The sequence below is a fragment of the Gymnodraco acuticeps genome, unplaced genomic scaffold (assembly GCF_902827175.1).
Source record: "Gymnodraco acuticeps unplaced genomic scaffold, fGymAcu1.1, whole genome shotgun sequence".
NCBI lineage: Eukaryota > Metazoa > Chordata > Actinopteri > Perciformes > Bathydraconidae > Gymnodraco > Gymnodraco acuticeps.
This window is the reverse complement of record NW_022990590.1, coordinates 7,748,226-7,769,688: the sequence shown is the minus strand read 5'-3', so window position 1 is coordinate 7,769,688 and position 21,463 is coordinate 7,748,226. Positions and strand designations below refer to the sequence as shown.

The window sequence follows — 21,463 nt, the reverse complement described above, 5'->3', positions numbered from 1 at the left end:
TTCAAAAATTCAAAAAAGAATATTTATGTAAACATTAGAAGTTGAAATAAGAATGTGCAATAAAAAGATAAATTAAATTATATTAAATACATACATTTATATAAACATAAGAGGTTAAAGAAAGAATGTGCAATAAAAAGATAAAATAAACATAATTAAATGTCTTATTAAAGATAAAATAAAACAAGATAGAAAACAATATTTATATAAACAAGTTAGAATGTGAAATAAAAATGATAAAATAAGTTGAGTAAAGATATTTGCAGTGGTGTTTTAGTATTATAAAAATGCTGAATGGCACAGTTTAAAAGGGCTTTGCAGTTTGAAAGTGCCAGAATACCCTAAATTGCTCAGAAACTTTAACATAAATGTTTCTACAATTCCATAACAACTGGAACAACTTGTTGGCATGGGACAATAAGCAGAGTGTTCCCATGATGGACACTTCATCAAGAGCTCCACCTTTTTCAGAAGTTAAAATAGGGTACTGTTAAGTCCTCTTAAGTCTCTTTGTTTCCTTTGGACTTGTTGCAAAATGTCTTTGGCGAATGACCTTACGGTGCCAGTGAAGCTGCGGAATGGAACTGAAATAGAGGGAGGGAGAAAGATTCAAATACGCATACGAGGGGAGAGAGGCTGGGGGGGGGGGGGCGGGGGATGGAGAGAGAGCGGGCATGACTGCTCTTGGAGCTCTGACAAGAAACGTTCCTGTTGTTGCTCCCCTCTCTGCAGAGCAGTCAGACTCCTCTCTTCAGCGCAGACAGTTTACCATGTGAAATGCACTTGCCTGGACTCTATGCGGGAGTTTTAAAGTCATGGCTCTCCATCTCCATTTACGCACGGCGCGTCACTGAAGATACTACGCACTTACAGTGAGACTTTTCCAGGATACATTTAGGAATACATTGACATTTCTTTGCGTTTAGGACATGAGGATGGAGACGGTTCTGTTTTACCTGCTTGCCTTCACATTGGCCCGGGTTAGCAGTCTTGGATATTCGGAGTCCAGCGTTCAGACGGGACAGAGAGCGGCCAGCAGACACAGGTAGGATCAACATGAAGGGAAACACACGTGTGTGCATGTGTGTGGTTAGTTGTGTTTGCACTGGAAAAACCCCGAAGGTTGCAGTTCAAAACCTCCATTGGAAACGTGTTTGTTTAAGATTATGATCTCGGTGAGGTTCCCCTTAACTGTGGTAGGTTCCACTAGTGAAACACGTTGACTTATAGGGGTCCTTAGGGGCTTCAAGTGGGACCTTGCTAACAAAAAGTGAAATATTTAATGGCTGAAAATGATTGAAGATTGACAAATGTGAGAATTTTGTGTTTTTACTAAATGTTTTACAGTTATGTTAAATGGAATATTTCGGTTTTATCTGAGAGAGAAACAATTATTGAGTAATCCACAAAAATAATCATCAAATAATTGATGATATAGATAATATTAAAATGACACCCTGTTTGATTCAGATTTAAACCAAAATATATTTGAAATAATCTCACTTAAATTATATATAACAAATTACATTTAAACATTTTTGTTTGAGATTAATTGAATCAGGTAGCGGAATTCAGTAATAAAGAGCCAAGACAATGAGAGAAAAATATAGTATCTGATTAAAAGAAGGTTAGATAAGTACGGAAGACTATTAGTGCCAAAAAACTCTTAAAAATCTTTAAAAGAAAATAATAATAATAATTTTCAAATACTTAAAAAGAAAAACCCAACACTAACCAAACACTCATTATAGGACAAAATGTGACAAAATCATCTCAATATTCAGGAAAATGTCCTTTGGGAATATCATTTTCTGAGACCATAGTGTGAAAATATGGTCCCTTGCAGAAGTGCACATGCTGTACATTTTTATTTTCAGAGGAAAAATCTTATCGGTGATTAGGTCTCTTACACTAGGGGGCCCTCCTTGAATGGGATGGGTGGGTTGGGGTTGTGTGATGATGCAAGGGGGCCCCAGAGCTGGACATGGTTTATAGGGATTATAGATGTTTACTGTTTCAGGGACCCAAGTGAAAAGATTTCAGGCGGGCCCAGAGTACCTCGAAGCGCCCCCAGCTTCTTGTTGGAGGGGAATTCATCATGTTGGCAAACAGCATGTTGCAGTCAAGTGAGGGTGAATGGGCTCTACAGGGAGCGACACTGAAGGGAAACTGAACTGTTGACTGAATTAATCCAGAAAGTGTACATCTTGGAATTCTAAATTCAGATGAAGGACTCCCAAAATGCCCATTTTGCAGTTCTTTATGGGACAGTAACATTATCATTAAGTTTTTAGAGACAGTTGATTGATTATCGCTTGTAAATCACAGATGACTGTTGGGGTCCCTGCACATAAAGCTGTTAATACTGTCAGTGAGCCAACACACGTATGTTTTTATTGAGCTGTTGCTGCCCCATAGTGTGTTATTAGCATGTAATTGAGCTTCTGCCTGAGGGCCCCATATGTGCACCACCCCTTCACCTCTGTGGACTGTGTGTGTGTGTGAGACTTGTTTTTGTTTTTATAATTGAATGAATACGGTAGTTTTGCCAAATTAAATGGCTGAAAATGTAGCTGTGTGTAAATGAATAAAAGGCTGAACGAGTGAATGACAGAGTCCATCTCACACATGTGGTATGTGTCTGCCTGCATGCCTCCATGTGTTTGTACTTAGCGTGTGTGTGTGTGTGTGTGTGTGTGTGTGTGTGTGTGTGTGTGTGTGTGTGTGTGTGTGTGTGTGTGCAAGGCAAGCCAGGCTTCTGGGAGTTGAGCTGCTGCAAAATGAGCTTCTATCAAGATTTTCTCTACATCATAGCAAAGTGTACTGCTGCTTCAGTGGCTGACTGAGTGATGAGACATGGCTGGATGGCTTCTTATGTATGATGAAGCTAAACTGTTAACTACTGTGGATTATGGAAAGTGGGGCACAATAACAGTAGGACTAAGCCCTAATTGATTTATGAAGTGAAAATAAGTGATAAAATGCCAAGAAAAAAATTAGAGAAAAAGATAACTTATCTCATTGAGAGTAGGTAAGATAGGAACAGAAAAGTATTACTGCCAGACGTAAGAGAGAAAAATGACAGGATGAGTATTTTTTGGTTGTTTTGGATTTTGAAAATGAAGTTGAAAGTGCTAAGAATTAATTCAAAATGTTGAGAATAAAGTTGAAATGTTGAGAATAAAATGTATGTACCATTTTAACGATATATCGGAAATGTTGAAAATAATAGAGTTAAGATAGGGCACAAGGCACAACACACGGCAAAAGATTCAGACAAATATATAGAGAAATAATTGATGGAGTAAACGGAAAAATAAGTGATAAAAAGTCAAGAGAATGATAGGTGAATAAAGGGAAAAATAACATAATCGGATTGAGAGAAGGTCAGATAAGTAGGGAAGACTATGAGTGCCAGGTATATGCGAATACATAATACTTGGCAATCAAGAGAATGAAGTTCAATGTTAATGCAAAAGTTATAATATCATTTTGAGAATTGGGAATAACGTTTAATATATGAAAATAAATCAAACACAGCATATTCTTTAAGATCGACTTTTTTCCTGTACTTTTAATTTACTCACAACATGTGAAATATAAATCTTCCTCCTCTTGTTTTCGTCCCTAATGCCTGGCACTAAAATACTTCTGTGGATAAGAACATGTAAAGATAAACAACAGGCCTGATAAGAGAAAAGAGTCAAAGAAACGGGAGAGGAGGGAGAACCCGAGCAGTCGTGACAGGAGAGGATGAAAGGGTGAGAAAAGGCAGGGAGGAGCATCACGACAGGAGAAAAGGCAGAGTGACAGTCGAAGAGAAGACTTGGTTTGGGTCCTTAAATGCCTTTCCCCTAGCTGAAACCAGTAGCCTATGAAGGAGTCAGCATGGCGGGCCTGTGACGTACACACACTCATACAAACCACACACACACAAAGTGACGCATCGGGGGGAAGAATGCACTGGCCCGTGGCGATGCGGTTTGCCCCTCTGACATCTGTTTGAACCCCATTGATCTGTTTTGACAGATGTGTGAAGTATTCTATATGTGATAAAGGCGGTTGAATGAACTGAATACATCCAGCAGGGGTCTGATGTGGAGCTCAGGAGGACCCTGAGCTGTGCGACACATCTTCTGCCAAACTGTCAGCAGTGCACACCAGCTGCAGACACTGACAGAGGAGTGATGTGTTTGAGGGCTGGATGCTTGGGGACTGCTAATATGTTTAGGCCTGGGTACAGTTTAAAGGAAAATACATAACATTTAGCTGACACTTTTATCCAAAGCATATTACAATAAGTGCATAAACCATAAAGATACAAACTCGGAAAAACAGAAAAAATGCAGGTATATTTGCTTCGAAAGAGCCAAGCCATTCTAAGTGAAGGTGCATTAGTTTCAAATGGGATAAATTATTGAAGTGTTTTTCCTTTTGAAGTGTGTGTTGGGTTTAATGCCCAAAGTACTGTACAAGCGAAACAGGTGGGTTTTACAGTTCCTTTCAAAAGAAGATCCTACTGTCCTGATAACAATGGAGAGCACTTTCCACCATTTTGGAACCAGGATAGAAACAATTAGGAAGGACCGGATTCCTTCAAAGCACATTAGGCCAGTACCAGTGGCGGCCAATACAGTAGTTTACTAGTGGAGAGTATTCTTCTTCTTCATCATCTTTCTGTCTTCTATCCATTTCCCCCCATGTTTTTCTTTACATTGGCATTGGGGTGCTCCGTGCAGGGTCCATTTGCTCTTATTCACTCACTGGAGTTCTGTTGTTTTCAGTGTTGTGTTAGTTACTGAAAACCAGTAACTAGTTACCATTACTAGTTACTTCATTTCAAAAGTAACTCCGTTACTTTACTGATTACTTACACAAAAAAATAATGCGTTACTGTGAAAAGTAACATTTTAGTTACTTAAAAAAAGTGCTCCCATTAATGCCCTTATAGCCTTCATTTCAGTACTGTTATTGCATTGGAGAATAATACAATCTGTTGATCAACTTGACATGCATTATATGCAATCTGGATTGCATCGATATTAGCTGGCTTTCCATTTTTGTATATTCTTTCTCCAGGTAGTTGGAAAAAGTTTTCCGTCCCATATGCCGTGTGCCGCCCGGACATGGTATCATGCTAACTAGCTCCCTGAAAGCGGGTGACTCCACTGTAGCAATAGCCTGCATGTGTTCTACAACATACCGTGCAATGGCTTTATCGACTTTTCCCTGGCTAGCAGTCCCTTGGTTAAAATCCAGCCGCTGTTGCTTAGGTGGAGGTGGAGTGGCGTCGGATGAGTCTGGGTCTGTGCCGGTCTTAGTTACTAGCTTCGTCCCAGCAAGTACTATGGCTCTCACGGAGGTCTTTGCTTTTCCAGTACTATTGTACTGGCGTGCATTTTTGTTATTCAATGGTCTTCAGGTTTCAAGTTTAAGTCTTCCAAAGTTAAATAACAAGAGTTTCTTTCTTCTTCTGCTGCCCTTTGGCTTCAACATTTGAGAAACACAAGCAATATCAATCAAAAAAGAGAAAGGGATAACAGTTTTGGATTGGGCAGTTACCGCAGTAGACCAGGGTCCTTATGTGTCACGATCTGTCTGTGTTGTGTTTTGTCTTGTCTTTTTCTGTCTTTGGTTTCCTGTTTTATTTTGTAAAGTGTTCACCCCCCGTTCCTGCCTGTTGCTTTCTGTCTGTTTTCCCTCCCTGATTACCCGATTGTGTTCACCTGGTGCCCCTGTGTTTTCTCCTCCCTCCTCACCTGTCTCTTGTTTGTTTGATTAGTCCTGTGTGTATTTAGGTTCTGTTTTTTCTGTTAGTCTTTGTGAGTTCCTTGTTGTAGTTTGACGTTGTTCACGGGGAAGCGGTCTGTTTTGCTCTGTCTGTAGCCTTGAAATAAAGGTATTTTCAGTTAATCTGCATTTGGGTCCTGCTTGCCTCTCTCAACCCTGACATTATGAAGCCATCATCGTACGTCTCTCACTTTTCTTCACTTCTGGTGACTTCTGTTATTGATTTCTCTACATACAGTTCGACTAATAGCACTGAGTTCATGTTTCTTCAGTTGTTGAAAGGAATTTGGTGAGATGCAGGAGGTCATAAGAAAAGAACTCCTGGAATACATTAAGCCTCAGTAATTCTTGTACTCTAATGGTGATCGACTATCCCATGAGAATGCCATATGGTAAGGCAATCTGGGCACACAGAGAGAATAATTGTCAGTAATTATGAAGCTTCCTTTAATAATTGCCCTTGAGCAAGCTATTCTACCCCAGTGGAGCAGCAGTTCTTAGAATACTCTTAAGATGCAATTGTGGGAAAAGCATTATACATGTTCAATGATGAACACTGATACGGTTAAAAGGCTTGGTCACTACAATTGGGAGAGCTCTCTAAAATGCGACAGAATGTCTCCATGCAATTAGGCCGTAACCGGATTGTCCTCTTCTTGACTGAAGCTCGGAAAGGATCCAAATTCACTCCATCTGTACACGTTTCTGCTAATTAGGGCAGAAAATAAATCTCATTATAAATGGTAATGTGAATGTGGGAAAGGGGATCCTTTCCAGTCACAGCCATTGTAGTTTAATGACCATAGTTTCCAGCATGTATTTCATTGGAGTGAGCTTTCTTTGTCTTGTTGAGATGAACCTAAAGAAATCCATAGATATTTGGATCCATCCCAATATTCACCCCATCCAACCACACAATAACTGTTTATAAGTCTCCTCTCAGCTTAAAGACTATTATGTAATAACAAGGCACTGAACTGACTGTTTGTGTACTGCAGAGCAGCTAATAAAGCTTTACCTGCATGAATATTCGGTGTTATTTTGGGCATGTGCAATAAGAAGGCTTTGAGAAGACGTATGTCTCGAATGCACATGCCTCCATAAAAGGTGAAGTGAACCACAGAAAAAAACCCTGCAGCCCTCGGAGCGCTGACGTATCTGAGCAATAATGCTAAAGCAAAAGGCATGGACATTCTCTGTATATCTTTGTGACCGCGAGGCTAAACAATCAGAGAGAGGTTTACACAGTCACCGTGTCCCTTGATGCTGGATCCAGTCCAAACGGTATGGTGTGTGGAGTAAAACTTAAATTGAAGACGGAGCAGAAGGACTGGAGGATTGAGTAAGTCTGCTGTTCTGTCGGCTCGCGATCACTCAAGCGTGAGTGAGTGCACTCGAGTGTGTATGTTGTCGTGTGTGACAGCCTGTGTGCTTTGCGCTGTGTGTACAGGGGTATACCTTTACAGGACATTGGAGGAGTGCTTGACCTTTGGGCCACAGTTCAAACAGTGAGCCCCGCCCCTTTCCATCCACTCATTCAGGACACTGTCAAAGCCTTCCCTTGAAGCTAAATGAAAGACCCCCCAACAATAGGCGCCGCCAAGTGATTTCTTTGTTTAAGTAGTAAAACCTTAGCTCCCCTTTTTCTTTCTTACATTCCTTTTTCCTCCCACTTACTCTCCATGTCACTTTTGTCAATGATTATTCCCCTTTTTACCCACAATGCTCCTCTGCAGGACTCATGCAGAGATGCTTTTGAGTAAAATGAACCTGGTATGTGTGGGTTGACCTGTCAGACCGCAGCTTCCTGCTTTAGCTGTGAAGTGTCTGTCTGCATTTTTTACAAGGCGATGACATTTATTGGGAAATAAAGGGATGCTTAGACAGGTGTATGTTGTCGCTGAGTTATGGCTCAATAAATAACAATAAGACGTGTACAATGGACGTTTCACTGCTAGGTGCCTGCAGAGCGATAATGAAAACGCTGTTTGTGTGTTTTTTGTCTGCAGGAAAAGGATAAAGTGTATTTGTGTTAAAGGTCCCATGACATGCTTTTCTGGTTATTATCCGTCCCCTTGTGTGTTATGTAGCTTTTTCTGCATGTAAACGGTCTGCAGAGTCACAAACCCTCAAAGTACACCCTGTAGAGAGTAAAACTCTAACACAGAAAATACTTGTCTATGCTGCTCGAACGCCTCGTTGGAGATTTTTCTTTTTCCATTTTTTTCTTCCTGAGTATGGTGACGTCCGCCACACACTCACGTGTGTGTGCTCAGGCTGACGTCCGCGGTGTCTCGCTGTCTCGCAGACCCCACGCAGCAACCAGGAAACGACACCAGTAATCCACCTCACACTGTCCGCTCCTCGAGCCTCAAAGGGTGGGGCAGCGAGCCCCGCAACGTTCCGCCAACACGGCACCCAGACCCCACGCAGCATTCTCATCTGTTTGTCCTTACTGGTGTCATTTTCTGGTTGCTAACGCCATTGTAAAACATAATCACTGATGTTCCGCTGTAACGGTGGTGATCTCATCAGAACAGAGTGGGCGAGCTGACCAATCAGAGCACAGTGGGCTCATAGGGAGGAATGGCCATGACATGGGACTTTTAATTAACATGCATGCAATTTTGTAGAGGCTTGTTTCCTGTGCTTGTTAATGTATCCATCTTGGTATGCATTACGAATGTGTGAAGACACATTTAGCTCCTGATATGCTTATCCTAAGTCACTTTCAGAATACTGTTTCGTGAGTGCATGTTTCATCATGTGTTAACAATGATGAAACATGCCCTGAGGGGTCCCTCAGGGCTCTGTTCTTGGTCCCCTCCTCTTCTCTCTGTACACAAACTCGCTCGGATCAGTCATTAGCCCACATGGTTTTTCATACCACTACTACGCTGACGACACCCAATTAATTCTGCCCTTTCCCCGCTCAGAGACCCAGGTCGTTGCACGCATCTCTGCTTGTCTAGCTGACATCTCTCAGTGGATGTCTGCTCACCACCTCAAGCTCAACCTTGACAAGACTGAACTGCTCTTCCTTCCGGGAAAAGAGTGTCCCACTCTTGACCTAACAATCAACATCGGCCCCTCTGTTTTTTCCCCGACTCAGACTGCAAGGAATCTGGGTGTGACCCTAGATAAAAAACTGTCCTTCACTGCAAACATCGCTGCTACAACCCGCTGCTGCAGATACACACTTTACAACATCAGGAGGATACGTCCCCAGCTGTCCCAGAAAGCAACGCAGGTTCTGGCCCAGGCTCTCGTCATCTCACGCCTAGACTACTGCAACTCCCTCCTAGCTGGTCTACCTGCATGTGCCATCCGACCTCTGCAGCTCATCCAGAATGCAGCGGCTCGTCTGGTCTTCAACCTTCCTAAATTCTCCCACACCACGCCGCTCCCTCCACTGGCTTCCAGTAACTGCTAGAATCCACTTCAAGACAATGGTACTTGCATACCATGCTGCGAATGGATCTGGCCCTTCCTACATACGTGCACTGCGCTCTGCATCGGCAAAACAGCTCGCTGCACCCGCACTGCGAGGGGGACCCAAGTTCCCATCAGCAAAAACACGTGGGTTTGCTATCCTGGCTCCAAAATGGTGGAATGAACTCCCCATTGACATCAGGACAGCAGATAGCTTACACATCTTCCAGCGCAGACTGAAAACTCATCTCTTTCGACTCCACTTCAAGCGATAGAATTACTAACAAAGCACTTATACTAACAAAGGACTGGCTTATCTAAAGCCAGTTGAGTAGCACTTGAAATGTTTTAGCTCTGTGAAACCTACTTATATGATTCTGTTTTCTTCAAGTTTGTATCTTCTTGGTCGAACGCACTTATTGTAAGTCGCTTTGGATAAAAGCGTCAGCTAAATGCAATGTAATGTAACAACGTTTTCCCGATTTATTTCCCCTTAAATCTACCATATTTATTGTCAATGATGGATCACATGGTCTATTGTGCAAGAAAGTGGTCTTTTGTTATGAAACTCAGACTTGTCACTTGACTAGTCTCGATTTTAGCGCCTTTCAGCTCATTGTTTTGGTTTTACGGCCCGTGACTTTACCGTTTTGACTTTACTACTATGGTTCACTTTCACCGCACTCCAAAACTTTTATGATGTTTCCAGACGGAGCAGCATTGTGGCTCCAAAAACACATTGTGCACTACTTGCTCACGACAAATGGCACACAGACAAAGTTATTGACCAGCTGGTGAAAGTGGAACATTTACAGCTAAAGAGCCAGCTAGTTACCCCAGGAGTTAGTTATATTTATCCGTTGGTTGAGTGAATTAACAACTGCCATATCAATTAAAAAAATAATATTTAGTTAACATTGTGTTTTCAGCTTGTTTTCACTACCCCTTTGTGGCCAAACAAATCAGTCAATACAGGTTTAGAAGTTCACTGTGGGATATTTTCGGAATATTGCACAAAGTAAGAATGTTTTTTTTAATCTGTATCACATGCTTGGCGCGAGTTTGTACAAACACAAGCCCAAAGTAATGGCAAACACATTACTGCTGATGGTTTAACATTCTCTCCCTTCAGATGTGGATTTTCCAAACCAACCACTTAGGCCTCATCTTTGAAGTTTCTCCACTTGTAAAAGTGAAACATGGTGTTAGACAAAACTAGACAAAACATTTTGGTTTACCAACACAGAAGGTGTTGAGGATGACGATTAGCTGGTTGAGTATTATGCCTCTTCTAACAACAGCTAATTTATTACTGATAATGTAGTGGTAGAATTTGTGTTTTTTATTTTGTATTGCACTATTCATGTTGTTACTGCAGCAGTACTTGGAGCGGCAAAAAAGGCAGAGGAAAGGACAATAATTCATGACTCATCATATCGAAAATAGTCTTTATTTTGTTGGGCTAACCAAATCCTTTTATAACAAAAAACGTTTCCATATTGGGTTTGCTTATGAGGATTACTGCTCAAAATATTACTTGAACGATATAACATTGGAAGTAGTTTTCTTGCACACCCAAATAGTAAAGTAAAACATTGATAATCTCCTATTTTTTTTATTTAGTTATTGAGTTACTAAGGTTTAAATACAACTTTTAAGTTCTTAATCTACATAAAGCCATACACCCTAGTTTACATTTTTTTTGTATCTGCTGCTGTCTGATAACAAAATCTAAGTAAAGTATTACTGGACTGTATTTGCAGGGACTGGACTGTTTATGTGCAGCTGTTTGTTCAGTGGTGCTGATAGGAAAGGAAACAGGGAGATTAGCTGCTGAATATGCCATTGAAGACACACACACACACACACACACACACACACACACACACACACACACACACACACACACACACACACACACACACACACACACACACACACACACACACACACACACACACACACACACACACAATTTAACACAGGCTGTTTAATTATGTTGGCATTAGCTAGCAAAGTAACAGTGAAGTTAGCCTCACTTTTTATGTTTGTATCTACAGTATGTGTGTGTCTTACTGCTTGTGAGAGTGTCCTTAGGTCCCTTGTGAGTGCATGAATGTGTGTGCTTGTCTGTTTAATATCTTGTGTGTTCTTGTAATTGTGTTTTACACTTCTGGAAGAGATGCCAAGTCCAGTTAGTGGACTTTCATCTGAGCGATTTCTCCACGGCCATTTGGATTAATGGGACTTCATAGGATTACTGTTTGGAATGCTTAACTTCACGCCGGTTACAGGCACAGAGAGAGAATGAGAGACAGAGAGGGAGAAAGGCCAATGGGTTTGGAGCTTAAATGTTGTTTTGAATTTGTCACCCATACGACATAAAACTTGCAAGCAGGCAGACATTAACAAATTCATTGTATGCTTTTTTGTGAAGGGCGTATGCCTATGCATAAACACACACACACACACGCACGCATGCACACACACACACACACACACACACACACACACACACACACACACACACACACACACACACACACACACACACACACACACACACACACACACACACACACACACACACACACACACACACACACACACACACACACACACACACACACACACACACACACACACACACACACACAAACACTTTCACTTTTGCTACACTAACACTTAGTCATCCTCTGATAAATATAAAGGCTCCTCTTATGTTCTGGAGTTAGAAGACCATGATGGAACGATGGAAAATGAACCATCAGTGAGGGCGGTGTGTGGGTGCTACTGTAGGAAGCTGCAGAGACGGAGGGAGTTGTGTGTCTGCATTTGTGATGTGCCAACCGACTCTTTTCACATAATTGGTTCCTTTGAGTTGGAACATGTAAAGGAATCCACTTTTTCGACTTTAAGGTTTCATACTTCTTTGCAAAATATGGGGTCAGTTTCTCATGCAATGCTCCATGACTCTGTTAAAATACGTACACGTTTGCAGCTATTGCAAACAGCCCCACAAAACCTCTCTCTATTTATAAGCTAACATATTTATAATTCTTTGATTCAGCATACCATGTTTTGTAGGCAGGCTATGTTCAATTAATACGATGTTACAGAATTGTCACTGACCTTAACCCTATAAATAACTGAGTTCCCAGTTCACCCATTTTGGAGACTTCCAGCTGCCACCCATACATTGTTTTGGAGACATGCAGCCACTTTCGCAGTAACATTAAGTTTCCACCGCATCAACTTGTTTGACTACGAGCTCGTCAGGAGTGTGTCTACCCTACTGTATGTAGCTTTACTCTGTTCGGTTTCCATTTGTGTATTACAAGTTGATTAACGAATAAGGGTTAATCCATAGATGTATAAAGAGGGGGTTAAGCCTCGAAGTTAGCAACAAGTCTGGCTCAGGCTCACTTAAGTTAGGCTGACCTTTAATTGACTAGCTATTTTCATTTTAGTGACAAGCCTATTTTTCCCTTTTTTTTTTGTGTTACCCAGTAACAGTATTTGGTCAACATTTTGTTGGTTAATTGTTAAAATCCCACACACATACTATACTGGAAAAACTGGAAAAGTGCTGTTTAAGTATTGGTTTTGTATGGGGGTGGCACCAGCTCAGTCTGTAGGGACTTGAGAACCAAAGGGTTAGTTCAAGTCCTGATCAGACCAAAAATGCAGGGTGTGGACTGTTAACTGGAGAGGTGCAGGTTCACCTCTTCTAATGTGTCATTGAGCAAGGCATCGAACCCCTAACTGTTCCCTTCCCCAGGAAAACCTGGCAGCCTGCTTGCTTTGGCACCTCTCCAGAACAAAAATGCATGTGTGTTTGTGTGTATTCAGACCTAATGTGTGTAACGACTTTGTATATATATATAACAGAGACCAGTACATTTTACCTTGGGGATTAATAAAGGATCTTCTCTTCTTTAAACTTTGTGAGCAATAAAATAAAACACATTTTATTTTTAGCTTCTCCCCCAAAGCTCAAGAACACCAAAATGAAAAGAACGACTTCCAAAACTCTTGAAATGGGACATTCTGAGTTGCACGTGAATGCACCATTATCCAGCCGTTTCTCTTGAACCGAGTGCGATTCAATTGGCCCTCATTCGTTCATTCTGTGCTGTTGCAGCAGCTGCCTTGACTTGAGTCCCTCATTAACGTCCTTATTAAAGACATTAATTGGCTGTCCCCCTTCCTCTATTTTGAGCAACTTCACCAGTGTAGAAGGCAGCGGGAGTCATATCTTATGGTAACAGCTTGGATAAGTAAGGGTTAATGAGCACACAGAAAATTGTTGTTCAAAAAGACGTGTTCGTGCATTCTTGCCCAACTCTTCTCTGTGCGTGTACAGTATGTGTCCACATCTGTGTCTGCTCAGTAGTGAACAAAGAGAGATAGTTAGGTTTATTTATGTAAAACGCAGGGCCTGTTCTCCATCAGCGCAGATAGGGTGTGAACACTGCCAACTTTATGCTTTATCTCTGCTGTCTGTGACCCTTTAAGTCTGTAAGACAGGATAATAGATTGGCAGAATGGCCCGCTGAATCACAGTGACACAAACAACACAGTGGAACTACAGGAGGAGAGACAGAGCTACTGTCGTATGTTGTCTATCCCTTCTGTATTGGCCCAACTCCCGAGGGAGATACTTTGCATCCAACATACACAGTGCAGTATTACAAACCGTAGATAACCCATGCTATAATGAAATAACAATCACTGTGAGGGGAAAGACAGCTGTGTCTGTTCGAGCAGACGCTAGCAGTTTTCTGATGTAGGATGGCAGAGTTTTGCTCTGAGTCATCAGCGCTCCAAGCTCTGACAGAATTATTAACTACAACGTAACAAACCACAGAACAAAGAAATACAATTCAATACCAAGTGGATCACAGTGAAGAACCGCAGATCTTTGGAAAAGGAGTTCCAAAAGACTTTGGTTTTAGCCAAATGACATTCCCTTATGCTCCACTTTGTGTTGAATCCAGGCTGAACTGAATCCCCCTGAAAATAAGCTTTGATTCATAATCAGCTCAAAGCCACATGAAAATACAAAATCCGCAAAACCTATAGGGATAAGCAGTTTTTTATAAAGCGGGGGCTCATTACACACATTACTGGCTTACAAAGACATTAAGGGAACCACAATTGCAAACTTTTTTAATTGAAACCATTAAGGTATAGGCCTTTAAATCCCATTTTGAACATAGACATGTTTTGTAATAGTAGACTATACAAATAAACTTGACTTGATTGTAAGAAGTATAGACCAACTGATTTTTGAGAGTGATACAGATATTGATTTATCTGATGTTGTTTTAGATGGAACTATGTTCAATATATCTACTTTGTGACATTCTACATTTGAACCTACCTTGGAAGACAGATCATTTTGGTTGATTGGTCTCATCTGAAATCTGCTTGACAAACAAAGCCCTCATAACTGACAATCATCGTATTCGAGAGGCAGTAAAATTGACAATACATTAGCAAATACTTTAAAACCAAACTATCTTTATAGCTAAACTACAACTATAAGTTAGGGCGGTTGTTGGTTAAAACACAAAGCCTGAGTAGGCGGCTAATATTCTAAAAAAAATCATCTTACTACAGATGCCGCCCCTTGTTTGTGTATTATACCCGATTAAATTATCCTTTGTAATCAGATTTTCCAATAAAAAAGAACTCGTGATTTGAGCCCATCATTTATATCAACATAAGCATCTAGGCTTTGAAGAGACATTTCAGTCCGTACTGTTGCACGTCCACACTAAGCCTCAGTCACTGTTTACCAGCGGTGCTTGTGGTGTACTGAGGTCGATCCAACATGGAAAGTGATGCCATGTGGTTCCATGACAACCTACCATGATTTGAATGTTCCTCGTGATTGTTGCAAAAAGCCTTTACAGTAGAGTTGGTTAACTTATCGTGTTAACTTTCCCACGTACAGTAGCAACAGGAACAAGAGGTCATTAGGTACATGGGAGGATCAGAACATGATAAACTCTTTCTGTTAGTCAGAAAAGCTGTGGAATGAAGGGAGGATCACAGTCTCTGGGGATCAGGGGAGAGGCGTAGTCACACAGAGGGCAAGAAGTAGAAAAAACACGAGTTGAAGGGGTGAGAAAGTGGGAGATGATAAACAGAGATGGACAAGAAAAGACACAGGTAGAGGGATAAGAAATTAATGAGATGGAAAGAGTGAGAAAGACGGCCTAAAAAGGAAAATGAGTTACACAAAGGGAGACATAGAGGCAGAAAGAAAGACTGACGGATGTAAAGACAGAAAGAAAGACAGACTTGAAGACAGACAGAGTTAGAAAAGCTGCTGATTGACATTCCAACATAAAAGGAAGTCCTTGTACGCTCCAACTTTTATCTGTAAATCCTTCATGGCCCTGCCTCAGATGATTCTGAGAGTGACACTAATTGGACATAATAACCACCGGGGAAATAGCGGTGGATGGGAATTCTGGGTAATATGAAAATGATGATAGAAAGCGACTGAAGGACGGCTGTGTCTTACTGTATATCTGCTGTTGTTATTAAGAGAGGTCAAGGGGGTTCAAAGGCAGGGGGACAAATTGAAGCAAGGGCGGGAGTGTGTGGGAGTTTGTGTGTTTCTCGTAATTATGTCCCTTTGAGTTTGACATAGAAACATAGAGAAATGTTTACGATAATGTTTGTTGAATCTTGGCAGTATCCACTACACAGGGAATATTTTTAAATGTGTTTTTGGGCAACAGGCAGCACGAATAGGATTGAGTTTAAACATGACTTCATCTTAAGCTGCTATGATCAATGTATTTTTTTATTAACAATGGCTCAACTGTAATATAAATTGTTGCACATTGTAGTGATTAACCCACTGCTATTTCAGGCACAGAAGGCAGTTGTTTTTCCGTAAAACCCATTGTACGTCACAGGACAGACAAAGCTGGTAACTGGTGGACATGGTGGAGCATTTGGCAGCTCTGAGCTTGATATTTCCCTCAGGAGTTGGTGGAGAGGGAAAAAGTACTTAAAAGGGAATGAATATTCCACTTACATTTGCTACATTGTAGAAAACAGGGCTCCAAATAATTGCTATTGTTTCTCTGTGCCTGCTGGATGTGTAAAACATTTTTGTGTTAGCTATATCAACCTGGGTGGCCACCAAATCAATGATGATTCTTACATTTACATAAGAGTAAGAATTTAACCTCTTGCAGCAAGAGAGTTTTAAAAAGATAGGTTAGCCAACAATCTAAAATACATATTTTTCCCCTAACACCTAACCCTAATGCTATAAATCGATCCATAGACTTGGATTGTGTTACTAAAATATGCCAGAAAGAACATTACAAAAACTTACCAGCAATGTGCCTTTCCAGAAATCATGATCCATTCACTTAAGATATTCAACAGTTGTGTGTGTATGGTTTATTGTAGGAACTACTTTCTTTCTACCAAACTACACCCAAGCCTTTTTCCGATGAGTTAATCCACGTTTGGTTCTATATGCATTGAAATGGCATGTGTAGTTTGGTTAGAAGATAAATAGGTCCTACATGAAACTGCTCTCAACAAGATCTGTGGATTATCTTGATTTACTGGGACGGACTTTACTGTTGAATTTTTCAAATGTATTTCTTGGAGGCTTTCAGAACCACAAACTGAGTTCCATTGCATTGGAGAGAAAGCAGATCTCTATATCAGATATCTCTAACACTTATACCAAAACAATCTAGATTCATAAATAGCAGTAGTGGTAAAAAGGATAAATACATATTTTCAATTTTGGGGTGCGGATTGGGGTTATTATCTTAAATACAACTGATTCATTATAATGTTGTTGGTGGCTCAACACAGCCACTTTTAGCTCCATGTTAGGGTTTTCCAGCTGTGTGGAATGAATGTTACCAATAGTTTTTCACATGAACATGCAGTGTGTGTGTCCTTTTGTGGGTTTGTTGATGTGGAGTTGGGCAGGCATACAATGGCAGCCATTGTTGAACTCATGCAGTTGTCCTGAACTGATCGGACATCTGCACCAGTGGACCATTTCTCTTGAATGTTGTACAGAATAATAATCAGTCCGGGGTTTGAGATATTGATCTGGAAACTCACAGTGGAGTCAAACAAATGACTAGATTTTTGATTATTATTTTTGCAAATCTTTCCCTTTTTTTGCCTGGAAACAAAGAGCGTCAGCAGAGTGTATACGGAGTGTGTGTAAAAAGGGCTGCTATGTTTGAGTCAACGCCTGACTCTGAACTTACAGTAAACTGCCAGTCATCACACAGTTATTCATTTGTCATTTCCTTTCCCCTTCTTTCATAGGAACTGGTGTGCTTATGTGGTGACACGCACTGTCAGCTGTGTGATGGAGGATGGGGTCGAGACGTACATAAAACCAGACTATCAACGCTGTACCTGGGGCCAATGTCCTCGAGTTGCGTAAGTATCTAAAACCTCTATCCATTGTACTTCACATCTTCTCTGAATCTCCCTCAGTTCTGTTCCTGGAATCTAATCTGTATTCAACCTTTCTCCTCCAACTTCCTGACCTTCTGTTCCAAAGGTTGTATCCTCTATCCATCCATCTTCTCCTAATTTCCTGTCTATGGACACTGAATTCACAAAGCTCTTCATTTTCTCAGGAGAGTCTGGTTAGGAAGGTGTCTGGGTGTAGCTGTAGGTGTAGACAGAAACAGGCTTCAGCTCTTTTCTCATATTAACAGATCATGTCTGCAGTGTCAGGCAGCACATTGTCTGGAGTTTCCCTTTCACACATAAAGCACTCAATAGAAGAATTTCCGTGTCATAAGCTTTCTCACTTACTGGAAACAGTCTGCTTTAGGCAGGAAGTAGTGCCTTGGTGGAGTATTCAGGAGGCGAGATATGAAACGGATGTACTACTGTCACTAAGCCAGTCTGTCATTTGTCCTTAAATACCTGAGTCTCTGGATATTACTTGAACTTGACCGATAATTTCGCCATTGGCAGAAAAGTGGCGAATTTCATAGCGTTGCCAGTTATATCTGTTGGCCTTTTGCTGGTAAATTACCCTACTTCTTTACCTTAAAGTGGACCTATCATGCTATATTTTAAACATATATTGTAGGGCCATATCTATACAAAACATGTCTGTGAAGTTTTTTTTCAAAATACCAAACAGATCACCCATTGTAGCCTTGCCTCTTACTGCTCAAACCCCTCTTTTGCAGCCCTGTTAGAGAAACGCGGATCTTGGGTCCTTAGCTTGAACAAAATAAATAAGAGGAGGCGGAGCTAATGCCTGATCAGAATTCTACCGGAGATAAAGTTAAATTCTGCTGTGATAAAACGCCATCCTGTTTAAACCACGTCAAGGATTATTTCTGAAACAGTATGGAGCTCAAATGCTTTTTCTCTTGCAGGTTTATCACAAGGTGAGTTCTTTTTTTATTTCCTGCTTTTTAAACACATGTGCTCTACACAGTGTGTTAGCGAGGCTTGCTAATGTAAACAAAGACGTCCAAAACACGTCAGGCATTGTTTCTGATAGCAACTTTCTGTGGGTCCGCTGACGTCAGTTCGGATGGAAATCTGTATCCGCTCGTTGTACACCCGTTTTAAAAAGATTTGGGTACGGAGGAAAAGAGAGAGGGTTTTATTTTCTGACGTTGCGTGAGTTCCCCGACGCCCCGGGGACACATATGTATGTATAAAAGACATCACAAAGTGCATTTTGCATGTTAGGTCCCCTTTAAGATATTTTCCTACTTGTTTTTCTTGCTAGCAAAATGGAAATATCTCTGCTCACTTGCTCACCCTGAATGCCCCAGACAATGAGCAGCTATTTTCACACATGGGTTAAGGACTTTATACACTTATCATAGGCCAAGAACATTTGATGTCCGTTTCAAATGATTCCCATTGACATACTGTACTGTACAGCTCCTCCATGTAATGTTTAAATAATTGCAGGGTTGCAGTGCGAGTGTGAAAGGGGATATACTCAAAGCTCAGTGTTTGTGTGGTTAATCCCTAATAAGTCGTACTGCTCTCAATCTCACACATTACTCATGTGGAGCTTCTGTACGTCTGATGCAGACATTTGGAGCATATTTACTCTAGATGTGTATTTTCCATTATGTTGATGTTATGCACAAATGCCTACATTAATCAAGCACTCGTGATGTTTTCCCTCTTTTGAAGTTTCACCATGTTGTCTGACCCTGGCCTGGCTGCCTGATCCCCATCCCTGCCAGGTGCCTCAGCCTAAACCTGGGCTATGCTAAGAATGAAGCCGACAGGAGTTCCAGGCACCACAGTCTAGTCTCCTACCCTGTAAAAACAATCTTTTCTTCTTACTCCGTCTTTCTTTCTTTCTTTTTATGACTCCTTTCTTACTTTCTCCAGCCCCTCCTCCAGCCACCTCTCCAATCCCCGTTTTAGTTTTTCCTTTGAGAGTACGACGGATCCCCTTTTCTCACGCTCTCAGATCAAAGAGCTGGAATATGAAAAGTTTACTATGGCGCAGAAAATGCTCTGCAATACCTACAGTGGGGTTGGTTAAAGGAGAGCAACCTGCTAAGCTTTCACAGTCCAGGCTTGTTAATGTTGCCATAAATCTTCAGTGAGACTTCCGAACCATTCTGGTGTATTTATTGCATCGTTATTAACATAACTAACAGGGACTCTTAAGGCTAAGTGATCTTTTAATAATAAAAACTATCCAAATAATACTTTTTCACATGATTCATCTTTGAGCAAGACATCAAGATTTAGTACTGGCTAAATGCAGTTGATTTCTTGTGGAAAAATGGACAAGAATAACATTCTGAAGTACAAAGTAGCCTACTCTAAATCCCATCAATCATCAAGCGATGATTTGGAGCTTTTTCCCAGACATCCAAATACTCAGTACACATTCATATCAACAGTGTACAACATTGGTATTCAATAAAAGGCCCAGGGACTGTTTTGGGCCATCCGCTTTGTTATCCTGCAAGTATCAGGATCACACAAAATATAAGGTATTAATGTCATGGTGAAAAGAAAGAGTCCCAGCTCAGGTCCCAGATAAGTCTAAGGTCCAAAGACACAAATCAATAAGAATAAGAGTTTCAGCCTTGGTAGCAGCTTTGTGAGGCTGTATTTAGAAACAGTGGCGCTTTTAGCCTAATGCTTACATCAGCATTCTAAACAATGATTACAGGTTAACGTTAAGTATGTATAGTGTCATGTTTGTTTAGAGTGCTAGCTTGCTAATTTTTGCTAATTAGCACTGAATCCAGATGAGATCTGCACCTGAAATGTCCATATCATTCTCAGGTACCGGACATACAGGAGGCCAAGGTATAAGATAGCTTACAAGATGGTGACAGAAATGGAGTGGAAGTGTTGCCATGGTTACTCTGGGCAAGACTGCAGCGATGGGCCAAAGGGAACCACGGACACTCGGGTCAATGGAGGGCGACCCGCCGTCACGACGACGGATTTCAACACAAGCGGCGGACAAAGAGGAGAAGGTAGGGTATAGTTCTATGTCATCAGGATGTACAGTATCTTGTCAGTCTTGAGCATGAATAAAAGAATGTCTTACTTTCATAAATCTGATATGCAAAGAAAAACTAAAAACATATATATAGCCAAAGTAATTCAGTGGAAAGAGGCCAGTGCATCCTGGGACATGTAGGCATTGCTGGCACAGCCATGAGGGTTAGGGTTAGGCTTAGGCTTATCATTGGCACTTAGCTTTCTCTGTCAATGTAGCAAGCACTGAGGAATCCACTGTTCCAACAATTACATTTACCATTAAAAAGAATAGGATATCTACAAAAAAGTCAACGGTTTTACTTGATTTTAATTTAAGTATTTGTATAACAATAAATACATGCTACACTCTTACCCCTAGTTTCCACTGGGTCCGTCTGCGCCGAGTTACGGCTGCGCCGCGGTTTTGGTCCGGCCTCCTCCGGCGTCATACCCTACCGGGCGTGTTTCAGAAGCATTTCAGAAGCGGAGCGTCTTGCCTGCCGGCTCGCAGTTTTTGTTGATTTGGGCATATTTCCTGGACAGACAAAGTTAATAATAATTGTAATATCCCAGTTATAAAAGACTACGGAGGGATAGGGTCTGCAAAATTAGTTTGTGTGTGTGTATATATATATGCTATATATATGCTCTGAACGTTGCACTTCCTGCCCGACATTACCTTACAGTTGCGTCGCGTCAAAAATAGGATTCATCCTAATTTTAG

General features: G+C 41.1%; 1 protein-coding gene across 1 annotated transcript in view; it reads left to right on the top strand.

Annotated features, from left to right (window-relative positions):
• Positions 1–694: 694 nt before the first annotated feature.
• The window catches only part of emilin1a (elastin microfibril interfacer 1a), a 33,125-nt gene continuing 12,356 nt past the window's right edge, over positions 695–21,463 (top strand). The window contains exons 1-3 of the mRNA XM_034228650.1: positions 695–1,045; positions 17,557–17,673; positions 20,536–20,732. Coding sequence (XP_034084541.1) covers positions 930–1,045; positions 17,557–17,673; positions 20,536–20,732 — 430 coding nt within the window. The 5' untranslated portion in view covers positions 695–929. The remainder of the gene's footprint in view (positions 1,046–17,556; positions 17,674–20,535; positions 20,733–21,463) is intronic.